This window comes from Rhincodon typus, chromosome 35 (genome assembly GCF_021869965.1).
Source record: "Rhincodon typus isolate 14 chromosome 35, sRhiTyp1.1, whole genome shotgun sequence".
Taxonomy (NCBI): domain Eukaryota; kingdom Metazoa; phylum Chordata; class Chondrichthyes; order Orectolobiformes; family Rhincodontidae; genus Rhincodon; species Rhincodon typus.
The window spans coordinates 1,121,550-1,134,780 of NC_063366.1; the positions used below are offsets into that span (position 1 = coordinate 1,121,550).

Consider the following 13,231-nt stretch of genomic DNA (forward strand, 5'->3'; position numbering starts at 1 on the left):
GTGAGGGGGGAGTGGGAGAGTGAGGGAGAGGGAAAGTGGGAGAAAGAGAGGCAGAGAGAGAGTCACCAACAGATTTATAAAAGGATTTGGACAGTAACCCCGTTGCCCATCCACCACCACTCCCTCACTGCCACACCCCCTCCCTCACAACCCTTAACCTCTCCCTCACTCCCACACCCCGTCCCTCCTCATTCCCTTCCCCTTCCATTAACCCCTCCCTCATTGTCGCTCCCACACTCTATTAATCTTGTTGCCTCAGTTCCACTAAAGTAGTTGACACCTTACGGTGACTCTGAGCGAGTCCCTGACCCTGGGAATAGGAAGGTCCTTACACTGTTTGTCCACATGAAGCCAGCGTAGGCTACTGCTTCCTTCTTGTTGAGGCGATACGTGTCCTCCAGCCGGTCACTATAGCGACGAGACTCGCCGTCCTCATTGGCAAAGCTCCGCACAGTCTTCATCGAGGTAAAAGTTTCCATCGCCACATCGTTTGCCTTAGCCAGGGATTCCTGAACCTCGACTGCCAGTTTCTAGCACACACCCGGAGAGAGGGGGAGTGAGTGGGCGAAGGAGAGAGGGGGAGACGGGGGACGGAGGAGGGGAGGGAGAGGGGAAGAGGGAGAATTAGTGAGTGTTCGGGAGAAGAAGAGAGGGAGAGGACGAGAGTTTGAGAGTGTTAGAGAGAGAGGGGGAGAGAGAGAAGGGGAGGAAGAGACAGAGAAACAGACACAGAGAGTGTTAGGGAGAGAGAGAGAAAGAGTTAGTGAGTTTTAAAGAGAGGGGGAGGAAGGGAGAGAGAAAGTTAGTGAATGTTAGAGAGAGGGAGGGGGAGGAAAAAACAGAGTTAATGAGCATTAGAGAGAGACCAGTGATCAGGAACCAGGTTCAATGGGGAAGTTTTCCTGCTGCATCCATTTGAATCACATGAAGCCTCTCCTCACACTGTCATAGCAAAACCCATCAAACAGCCTGAGCCAGGCTGAAGCTGATTCGAGCGAGTTGTGCCTTGAAGGAGCACAGTCACTTGAGAGGAAACCCAAAATTACATCAAACATTGTACGGAGTGGTAACACACACCAAAATCAGCAGGACCCAGTCATCACAGCACAACTCCGATATTAGACACTGAGGGAATTTATAGAGTAGTTAATGGGGAATAAGTCTGATATTAGACACTGATTGGGTATCTAGTATGGTTAATGGAACTGAGTCTGATATTTACTTTTTCCTCTTTTTGTAGTCAAGCTAAAAAAATGTATGAATGTAGAGAGACAAAACATCAAATGAAGCACTATTGTAAAGATCTTATTGCGATATAAAAATGTGCAACTAACATTTTCAAAGCACTTTTATCCCATAACATGTCTCAATGCTGTCACTTAATAGAGGGATAGTCAAAGACTTTATTGTGAAGGTTGTTGCTACCCAGCAACATGTTACAAAGCATTGTGTTACGGGAAAGAAGGGAAAATACTCACAACTCGATGTATGGACTGAGTCTGACACTTCGACACTGTTACATGTTGCAGTTGGGAGGAATTTGGGAGGCTGAATGATAAGTTAATATATGGAACAAAGAAAAAGCAGAAACTTCTGGAGAAACTCAACAAGTCTGGCAGCATCTGTGAGAGCAAAACAGAGTCAGTGTATCAGGTCCAGTGGCCCTTTTTCAGATAATAATTGGGCCAGATTAAATGGATCTCAAGTTGTTCTGTGAGGCAAGGGAGGAAATATTTCAATTCCTCTCTGGCCACAGAAAAGGAAAGCCAATGTGCTGCCATCATTCAAGAAAGGGCCAAGGGATAAATGATAAACAACGGCCAGTCAGTCTAACTTCAGTGAAAGGAAAAGTATTGCAAACAGAACAGGGTCAGAATTAATCCGCATTTGGAGATGCAGGGATTAATCAAGAACAGTCAATATGATTTTGTTAAGGGGAGGTCATGTCTGTTTGAATTCTTCAAGGAGGTGACCAGGTATATAGATAAGGGCAATACATTTCACATAGTCTACTTGGACATCAGCAAGGTTTTTGATACAGTCCCACATCGGAGATTAACAGCAAAGGTAAGAGCACATGGGATCCACAATGGGCTGAATGGCAGAAAGCAGAGGGTGATGGTTGAGGGGTACTTTTCACACTGGAACAGTGTGTCCAGTGGGATCCCATAGGGATCAGTATAGGGGTCCTTACTGTTTGCGGTTTATATCGATGACCTAGGTTTGAATGTTGGAGCGTTGTCTAGTATGTCTGTGGATGATACTAAAATCAGTGGGTAGGAAATAGGAGGATACCCTTAGATTAGTGGATGATATAGACAGGTTGGCCAAATGCACTGGTCATTAACAAATAGAGTTCAATCTGGATATGGGCACTTGGATAGGACAAACAAGGCAAGGGAAAACATGCTGAACAATAGGACCCTGGGAAGCACTGAGAATCAGATGGATCTTTGTGTGCATGGACTCCGGTCCCTTAAAGTATCAGGACACCTGGATAAAGTGGTTAACAAGGCATATGGTATACTTGTCTTTATTAACTGAGGCATAGAGTTTAAGAGCAGGGAGCTGACATTAGAACTGTATAAAACATTGGTGCAGTCACAGTGAGAGTATTGTGTGCAGTACTGGAATCTACATTCTAGGAGGGATGTGATAGCAGTGGAGAGGGTGCAGAAGAGATTTCCCAGGATACTCCCTGGGTTGGAGAGTTTTAGTTATGAAGAAAGATTAGAAAGACTGGAGTTGTTTTCTTTAGAGCAGCGGAGGTTGAGCAGGGACATGATTGAGATGTATACACTCATAAGGAGCATAGATAGGGAACATAGGAAGAAATCTTTCCCCTTGATGGAGGGATCAATGAACAGAGGGCATAGAGTTAAAGTAAGGGCCAGAAGGATTAGTCGAAATCTGAGGAAAGCCCTTTCCACCCAGATGGTGGTGGGAATCCGGAATTCACTGCCTTTTAGGGTGGTGCAGGCAGAAACTTTCAGAGCATTGAAGGAGAATTTAGATGTGCATTTGCGATGCCTAAGCTTACAAGGCTATGAGCCAAGTGCTGGAAAATGGGTTTAGAATAGTTCGGTGGTTGTTTTTGACTGGTGCAGACTTGGTGACCTGAACAGCTTTTTCCTGTGCTGGAGGCCTGGCTGACTGTAATGATAAGGCAGTAAACGTACCTGGTAGTATCTGCCAGTGTACGTAGGGATGATACCGATGAAGAACATGCCGATGATGCTGAACAAGGTCAGTTTAAAGGACAGCTTGACCATAAAGACCAGGAGAAAGACAGCCCGCATCAGATACCACATCAACAGGCTCAACTTCTCTGTCAGCGACTCACTCATCGTGTTTGTATCCGTGGTGATCCGGGATGTGATGTCACCTGGGCAACAGACAGGGAGACAGCATCAAAACCTGCCTCCTCTCGGGAGTACAGTATCCCTCAGAGCTACCACCTCTCTGTCAAACACTGCCTGTGGTGTCCCTGAGCTCATCATCTCTGAAATTAATCATCACTGTAATGCTTCATATTGCATTCACAAATTACCAGGATATGGCACATTCATCTCCATGGATACTTCTGTACTGAATGTTACTGCAGGTCAGAGTCTCTTGCAGTCACTGTCTCTCTCTTATCATTGGTCATCTCTCTCTCTCTCCGTCTGTCTCTGGTCATAGTCTGTCTCTCTCTAATCACTGCCTTTTTTTCTCTCTCTTTTTGATTTGATTTGATTTGATTTGTTATTCTCACATGTACCTAGGTACAGTGAAAAGTTTTGTTTTGCGTTCAGTACAGGCAGACCATCCCATACAAAGATCATAGGGTAATTGGACAGAGTGAGCAATACAAAGTTACGGCTACAGAGAAGGTACACACAAGAGTGAGATCAACATCTGATTTGAAATTTGAGAGGTCCATTCAGAAGTCTAATTAGAGCAGGGAAGAAGCTGTTCCTGAACCTGTTGGTATGTGTGTTTAAGCTTTTGTATCTTCTGCCCGAAGGAAGAGGTTGGATTGGGAGGGTCTTTGATGACAGGGGTCTCTCTCTGATCCTACATATCTCTCTCCTCTCTCTTCCTTTCTGACCACTTGTCTGTTCATCTGTCGCTTTCCTTCTGTGTCTCTCTGACTATCTGTTTGTCTCTCTCTCCTTCCCACCCCCCCGTCCCCGCACCCCGCCCGCGCCCCCCCGCCCCCCCATTAGCCACATTCTGTGGGTCTTGCTGTCTCTCTCTCTTTCTCTGTGTCTCTGATCACTACCTGTCTCTCTCTCTCTCCTACTCGTCCCATTCTGTGTGTCTTGCTGTCTGTCCATCTCTCTCTCTCCTTAACTCTGCCACTAACTGTCCATTTCTGTCAGCCTCTCAGTCTCCCCTATCTCTCTCTCTCTGTGCCTGGAGCTCTCCCCTTACCTGTATGCACAGTGTCAAAGAAAGCAATTTCCTGCCGCACCACTGATCGAAACACGGAGCTCTGAATACGTGTGTGGATGCCTGTCATTGTAACATTGTAGACACAGTCACAGAAAAACTCTGTCAGAGCACTGTGGGAGAGACAGGGAAATAGGAATCACTGCGGTTAGACTGCACTGAGAACAGGTATTCTGGGAGATACAGGCATTGCACTGCTTGAGAAACGGGAATCACTGAAGATACAGCACTCTGAGTGGGAATAAGTGAAGGGGAGAGTCTATTTTGACTCCCTCCGGGCCCCACACTGGTCTGCTAGCATTGAGTGCACGTTGAATACGATTACCTTGCACTGGTGATCAAGGACATTGCAATGATGGAGTTGGTGAACGCTGAAGGGTCGTCTTCATTCATCACCCAGTCGGTCATCCGGCCAGTGTAATAGGGTATCGCCATCTCCCCTGGGAATACAGGAAGCCATGTGTGACCAGTAATCAGTGGGACAGTTCACAATCCCTTCACTAGCCTGAGAGACCAACCGTCCCCCAGTGAACCCACTCCTAACCAGAGACCAGGGACCCAAACTCAAATATTGAACGTTTTATGGTGGCAATTCAGAACATGCAGAATTGGAACCATTCAACAAGATCATGGACGAATCTGATAGCAGCCTCTGCCACGTGTGTAAGAGAATTCACATTAAGAGCTGTGCGTATACAATGTTGTGACTTTGCCTGAAAGTCAGTCTTTAAGCTGTACATACACACGACCACAGTAAGCTGCTGGTTTGATGCAACGGCTGCTGTGTAACTTGTTATGTGTTTTACTGTTTTAAGTGCAGTAGCGCACACTGTAATTGAGAAGGTGACTGATCACTAGACCATTATCATTCCAACATGTCAGCCTCCAATTCACGTGCCAGCCTAAACACGATGACCAAGGAGTCCCTTCTTATTCCAACAGATAGCTTCAGGGAGGGAATTCCAGAGCTTGGGACCTTGGCAGCTGAAGGCATGGCCCCCAATGATGGATCAATTAACATCAGAGACACTCAAGAGGCCAGAACTGGAGGAGCACAGTGATCTCCGAGCTGGGGGAAATGGAGTCAGACTTCAGTGATAACAGAGATCATGTGATAGTGGGATTGGGAAACAGGGAAGAGAAATTTAAAATCAAGGTATTAAAATTGAAAGCATAAATCCATGGGTACAGGGAGATGAGACCCAGTGTGGGCTAAGACATGGGCAGCAGAGTTTTGGACATTCAGAGAGGGTAAAACGTGGGAGACTGGCTGGGAATGTGTCGGAATTGTCAAGTCTGAAGGGAATGATAGCTGGTTTGAGGGTCTCAACAGCCAATGAGTTTCAGCAGTGGCAACATTTGTGAATCTAGATCTGGGTGTCCTTGTACACCAGTCACTGAAAGTGAGCATATAGGTGGAGCAGGCGGTGAAGAACACAAATGGTACATTGGCTTTACAGCGAGAGGTTTCGAGTACACGGATGTCTTACGGCAATTATAGAGTCTTGATGAGACCGCACCTTGATCATTGTGTGCAGTTTCAGTCTCCTTATCTGAGGAAGGACATTTTGGCAATGGAGGGAGTACAACAAAGGTTTACCAGACTGATTCCTGGGATGGCAGGACTGACATATGAAGAGAGATTGGATCGGTTAGGACTATATTCATTGGAGTTTGGAAGAATGAGATGGGGAACCTCATTAAAAATCTAACAGGATCACATAGTAAATGCAGGAAAGATGTTCCTGATGACCAGGGAGTCCAGAACCAGGGGTGACAGTCTAAGGATACAGGGTGGGCCATTTAGGATCGAGATGAGGAGAAATGTCTTCACCCAGACAGGGGTGATGCTGTGGAATTCTCTGCTATAGAAATTGGTTGAGGCCAAGAAGGAAATTAGATACAGATCTTAGGACTAAAGGGAGCAAAGGGTATGTAGGAGAAAGTGGGAACAGGGGACCGAGTTTGATGATCAGTCATGATCATACTGAATGGAGGATCATGCTGAAGGGCCAAATAGCCTACTCCTGCTCCTATTTTCTATGTTTCTATGCAAATAGTTTGGGTATCAACATGGAAATTTGCAGTCATAATAACAGCATGGAGATATGATTGGAAGGTCATCTCAGGGTCAAATGTTATTTTGTTATTGTTATCCTCTCATGGGCTGGGGCAGTATTTATTTCCCATCCCTAATTGCCCTTGAGAAGGTGGTGGTGAGCTGCCTTCTTGAACCGCTGCAGCCCTCCTGCCGTAGGTAGACCCACAATGCCCTTAAGGAGGGAATTCCAGGGTTTTGACCCAGTGACACTGAATTAATGACGATATATTTCCAAGTCAGGATGGTGAATGTCTTGGAGTGGAACGTCTTGGTGATGTTCCCATTCAGCTGCTGCCCTTGTTCTTCTGAATGGAAGTGTTCATTGGTTTGGAAAGTGCTTTCTGAGAATCTTTGATGAATTTATTTTGAGCACGTGAACTGTCTGATCTAACCTCAGATAGTCACCTGGGAGAGGGATGGGAGTCGATGGTGGTGCCATCTTTGAATGTTTAGCAAACTGGCAGACCTGTCCTTCTGACCCATTGAGTGACCTGCCCACCCCCGACCCTCACCCCATCCTTGTAGCACTAACTCCCATTCCTCTCCTCCATCGCACCCCTTGACTCATTCTTCACCCTGCCCTGCCAATGATACCTGACCTCCTAACTCCATTCTCCATTCACCCTTCACCAGCTCTGTTCGTCTCTGGACTCCTGATTCCTAGTTAATTGCCCAAGGACAATCACTGTACCACTGCACCACCCCCCACCCCCACATTCCTACTGCCCACCCCACTCTCCTGATAATGCTCGGTCAGCAATGCCAGTGTCCACCTTACCCAGTGAAGACAGGACCAGGAACAGCGCCACCAGGAGGAAGCGGCCGATATCGGGCCTCATATAGGTCAGCAGTTGGGACACGGTGGCCTTGGTTCCTGCCTCGCCTGCGGACTGCCCTTTGGAGCCTGGAGGCAAGAAGTGCCAGCGTAGGAGGAAGACCAGGCCTGTGCTGGCGTAGTTGAGGGCCAGGGCACTCCAGTTGTGCAGCCCATAAAGCATCTCTGTGGAGGGGAGGCCGGTGGCCATCGCCAGGCTGACGTAGGCTGGTGCGAGCAGGCCGGACATGACCAGCATCCAGGACAGATCCGTGGGCTGCAGCCAGGCCGGCAGCTCGGACCGGGAAAGTGAGCAGGCCTGCAGTGAGGCAGCCAGCAGGCCCACACGCAGCAGTGAGAGTAGCCAGAGAGCGAGCACTGGCTCAGCCAGGCCCCAGCGGTACATGGCCAGGCTCAGTGTCCATGTGGCAATAACATCCAGCAGTGGAACGGAGATCAGAGGAACAGTAACTGTCATCTTCGTTCAGCGGAGTTAGCCCAGAGAATCTGCAAAAGCAGGAAAGAAACCTCCTTTAAATACCATTACTGAGAGATTATAAACTAGGTTAAATACTATTACTGACATCTTAAACAGGGTTAAATACCATTACTAAAGTATTTAACCTGAGAGATGAACCAGGTAAAATATTGTCACCAAGTGATTAAACTGGTTAAATACTGTTACTGAGAGATTAAACCAGGTTAAATACGTTACCAAAAGATTAAACCAGGTTACATTCTGTTACTGAGAGGTTAAACTGGTTAAATGCATTACTGAACGTAAGAACTAGGAACAGGAGTAGGCCATTCAGCCCCTCAAGCCTGCTCCGCGTTTCATACAGACATGGCTGATCTCATCTCAGCCTCAACTCCACTTCCCTGCCCTTTTTTTTGTACTTGTTCTCAAGATGAAGGCATTTCTGGCCAGGCCAGCATTTATTACACACGCCTAATTGCCCAGAAGGTAATTACCAGTTAACCATATTGCTGTGGGTTTTGAGTCGCATGTAGGCCAGACCAGGAATGGATAATGGTTTCCTTCCCTAGACGACATTATTGAACAGGATGGGTTTTTCCTGACCACAGCAATAGATTATTTAGACTTTTAATTCAAATTCCACCATATGCCATTGCAGGATTTGAACCCGGGTCCCCAAAACATTACCTAGTATCTCTGGATTAACAGTCTAGCAATAACACCACAAGGCCATCACCTCCACTTTCTATCATCCTTCAACCCATTATTCCTTAAAAACCCCTCTATCTCCTCCTTAAATTTACTCAATGTGCCAGTATCCACTGCACTCTGGGGGAGTGATTTCTACAGATTCACGACCCTTTGAGAGGAGTCATTTCTCCTCACCCCTGTTTTAAATGCACCATTCATTATTCTAAAACAATGACCTCTCATTCTACATTGCCCCAAGAGGAAACATCCTCTCCATGTCTACTTTGTCAAATGTCATTTAGCATCTTATATACCTCAATGAGATTTCCTCTCATTCTTCTAAACTCCAGAGAATGTAGGCCTGAACTGCTCAATCTTTCTTCAAAGACAAACCCGTCATCTCTGGAATCAATCTAGTGAACTTCCTCTGGTGAAAGTACATCCCTCCTCAATTAAGCGAACTAAAACTGTACACAACACTGGAGTTTCTGTCTCACTAATGCCTTGTGCGGTTAAGCAGCAATTCTCTACTTTTATACTCTGTTTTAGCAATAAATGCCAAAATTCGATTTACCTTTCTTACTGCCTGCTGTATCTGCATACTAGTTTTCTGTGATTCGTGCACCAGCTCCCTCTGAACTGAAGCACCCTGAAGTTTCTCTCCATTTAGATAATAAATTGCCTTTTTATTCCTCTGGCCAAAACTGATAACCTCACACAAATCTAAATTAAATTCCATCTGCCAGATTTTGGCCCATTCACCAACGTATCCATAGCCGGTTGAGTGAGGAGTGGATCAGGTAAATATAACAGCACAGAGTTTAACCTGGGATCAACACAGCACCACTGAGTTTTTGCTGGGCTAAAAATCTACTCTGGGCTACAAATCTACAACAATTGCTGCACCAACAATTCCTGTTCAAGAAGTGAGTCACAGCCAGTGCCTGCTGAATTGAACCATCTGTTTGTCTTGGAGCTTTGCCCTCTACAATAATGATTCCATTCCAGGTGGATACCGGAAACCTAGGACCTACAAATAAAGCATCGCTTTTTGATCATTTTTATAAGCAGATTATCGATGATATAAACATTGTACCAGGATATTTCATAAAACAGTACACCACCACCCTGGCAGTACATTCTAGATTCCTACCTCTCTCAGAGTAAACAAAAAACTGTCCCACACATCTCCTTTGAACTTTCCCCCTCTCACCTTAAATGCATGCCCCCTAGTATTAGACATTTCTACTCTGGGAAAAAGATTTTGACTGTCAACTCTATCTATGCATCTCATAATTTTATAAACTTCTGTCAGGTCTCCCCTCAGTCTCCACCGCTCCAGAGAAAACAATTACAGTCTGTCCAACCTCTCCTGTAGCTTATACCCTCTAATGCAGGCAGCATCCCAGTAAAACTCTTCTGCAACTTCTCTAAGGCCTCCACATCCTTTCTGTAGTGTAGTGACCAGAACTGAATCCAATACCCTCAAGTGTGGCCTAACCAAAGTATTATGAAGCTGCATCATATCATCCTGAATCTTGTACTCAATTCCCCGACCAATAAAGGCAAGCATGCCATACGCCTTCTTTACCACCCTAACTACTTGTGTGACCGCTTTCAGGGAGCTATAGACTAGAACCCTGAGATCTCTCTGGACATCAATGCTGTTAAGGGTCCTGCCATTAAATGTATACTTTTCCTTAACATTTGATCTCCCAAAGAGCAGCACCTCACACTTACCCGGATTAAACTCCATCTGCCATTTCTCTGCTCATATCTACAACTGATCTATATCCCGCTGTATCTGTTGACAACCTTCTACACTAATGTATTAGTAAAGAGGTATATGCATCCTATGTGTACAGGGTACATAAACTTTAATTCTTTCATGGGATGTGGGTGTCATAATCAAGGCCAGTATTTATTGCCCATCCCTGATTGAACTAAGCAGCTTGCTAAGCCTTAATGCTCAAGCCCATTACTGTGGGTCTGGAATCGCATGTAGGCCAGACCAGGTAAGGACAACAGATTCTGTTCCCAGAAAGGAATTGGTGAGCTGGATGGGTTTTTACTATGATCAAAACTGTGGTCACTGTCACTGAGATTAACTTTCAATTCCAAATGGATTTGTCAGGTTTCAATTCCACCATCTCTGGTGATTTCAATTCTAGCCCTCTATACTACTGGTCCAGTGACAGTATTGTTACGTCGCATGTATATGCAGTCCTGGTTTATGTATATGATCTCTGGATGTGTACGTGGTTTAAAGTACATACATGATTGCTGGATGTATACCAGGCTGCCAGAGCAAATGTATTATCTCTGAATATGTACATGGATCCAGGGCAAATATATTATCTATGGATACAGACATCGATGCAGGGAAAAGCATATTATGCCTGGATGTGTACATGGTCCCAGGTAGTGTATAGTACCCTCGATGTGTATTCCTGGGTTGTGTATTTGGCCCTGGATGTATACATAGTTCCAGCTTGTGTATATCAGGTCCTGGGTCGTGTACACTATCCCCGGCTGCGTACGTGGACCTGGGTCGTGTACACTATCCCCCGGCTGTGTACATGGACCTCGGTTGCGTACATTAGCCCTGGATGTGTATAGTCTCAGGAAAGCAATGTTTAAAAAAAGTGAGTAGGATTAAAGGGGACCCGTGTGAGGGAGGAAAAAGCAGACAGAGCTGGGGATTAGGTGATGCGAATTCGGGATTGGACACAGTGCTGGCTCCCAGCATTCAGCACCACAGAATGGCTGAACTGTTACGGCGCAGAAGGAGGCCATTCGGTCCATCGTGTTAGCACCGGCTCTCCGAGGAAGCGTTGTGATTCAGTCCCATTCTCCTGCACGTTGTTTCCAACAACCTTCCGACACCGCCCCCCACCCCCCCGAATGTCTCACTTGGACCTGGCTCCCCACTTCTTTGCGCCGCACACCCCAACCACGGGCTGTGAGAGAAATATTCCTATTCTCGTTTGTCAACTTTTGTATCTCACACTGAACCTGCGTCCTGTAAAAAAAAAATCGCCTGTATCAATGACCGGGAGTCCCATCAAGGCATTTAAAAGTGTGCGTTTTCAGCTGAGTACAGCGATGGTGGCAGAATTCAAAACAAATCTGTTGAAAGGTCCAGGCACCAAACTGAAAACAGCAAAGGGTGAGATAACATAATCAGAAAAGGCAGGATCAATATGACGGTGCCATATTACAATGCGGGGCAGCGGGGGCTTTGCAAATATTTTGGAAAAATCTAGATGCTCCTGAAACCCCAAGACCCTTCATCTCTCTCTCACACACACACAGCAGCAATCCTGCAGTGTACACAGAGTCACTGCAGTTTCCGGGAAATAGACACTGACCTGTTTCTGCTGGAGCACAGCGGCCGGCGCTCTCTCTCTCTAACACACAGACACGGTGCTCAGGAGCTGGAGTTCTCTTCGGGAAAATAGCAAAAGGCTGGAGATAACCGGCCTTGTCCAGCCTCTCGGTAAACCTTTCAGCCGGGAATTTCCCCACGCCCCGCCTCGCCTCCTCACCGGGTCCAGAACCGCCTCTGTCAACACGGAGACTGAAAGTGAAACTTAACTGAAGCTGTGTCCTTATTCACCACAATGTGCAATATATGAAGTGGCAGATATACACGGTTTCTCTCTCTCTCTCTCTCTCACTCACACACACACGGGTCAATCGTTAGAATCGTACACTACAGAAGAGGCCATTCGGCCCTCCGAGCCTTTACCGCCAATAAATATTACACCAGCTCCATCTTCCCACACTAGGCTCGTAGCCTTGAATGTTATGACACTTAAAAGTGTTCATTCAAATACTTTTTCTAAAGGTTGTGAGGTTTCCCGCCTCAACTACCCTCCTATATAGAACGTTCCAGACCCCCGCCACCCTCTGGACTGAAAATGTTTTCCCTCCAATCCCCTCTAAACCTCCTGCTTTCACTTTAAAATTTTACCGCCGAGTTAATGACTCTTCCCCTACAGGCAACAGCTGCTTTCTCTCCACCCAACCCCTCAAACATCTCTGTCAGGTCCCCTCTCAGTCTTCTCTAATCTACAGAAAACAACCCGACCTAATCCAGCCTCTCTTCATCACTGAAATGCCCCATTCCCAGGCAAACTCCTGGTGAATCTACTCTACATCCCTTCCATTTACAATCACATCCTTCCTATAGTGCAGTGACCAGAACTGCACACAGTACTTAGCTGTACTTACTTTGAGATAGTGTAAGGTAGCGCTGGAGGTTAGATAGACCTTAGGTTTAGGGTAAAATTTTGGCACAACATCATGGGCCGAAGGGCCTGTACTGAGCTGTACAGTTCTATGTTCTGTGGCCTACCTGAAATTCTGTACATCTCCAACACAACCTCCTTGCTCTTATAATCCGTGTCTTGGCTGAGAAAGACATGTGTCCCGTGTGCCTTCCTCATTATCCCTATTAACCTGCCCTGCCACCTTCACGGTTCCGTGGACAAGTACCCCAAGATCCCTCTGTTTCTCTAAGCTCCCTAGTGTCCTACCATTCACTGAGGACTCCCTTGTCTTGTTCCTTCTTCAAAAGTACATCACCTCACATTTATATTCGTAGAGTCATTGAGATGTACAGCACAGAAACAGAACCTTCAGTCCTCCTCATCTGTGCTGACCACATATCCTAAATTAATCTAGTCCCATTTGGCCCATATCCTTCTAA

The 13,231-nt window shown here is 46.2% G+C and overlaps 1 protein-coding gene across 1 annotated transcript in view; it reads right to left on the bottom strand.

The window, feature by feature from the left end:
* The window catches only part of LOC109922782 (antigen peptide transporter 1-like), a 28,286-nt gene extending 15,872 nt beyond the window's left edge, over positions 1-12,414 (bottom strand). The window contains exons 1-7 of the mRNA XM_048616454.1: positions 12,269-12,414; positions 11,889-12,082; positions 7,314-7,856; positions 4,760-4,874; positions 4,417-4,547; positions 3,180-3,385; positions 286-530 (exon numbers count right to left, since the gene is read on the bottom strand). Of these exons, the coding sequence (XP_048472411.1) occupies positions 286-530; positions 3,180-3,385; positions 4,417-4,547; positions 4,760-4,874; positions 7,314-7,827 (1,211 nt within the window). The 5' untranslated portion in view covers positions 7,828-7,856; positions 11,889-12,082; positions 12,269-12,414. The remainder of the gene's footprint in view (positions 1-285; positions 531-3,179; positions 3,386-4,416; positions 4,548-4,759; positions 4,875-7,313; positions 7,857-11,888; positions 12,083-12,268) is intronic.
* Between the last annotated feature and the right edge of the window lie 817 nt (positions 12,415-13,231).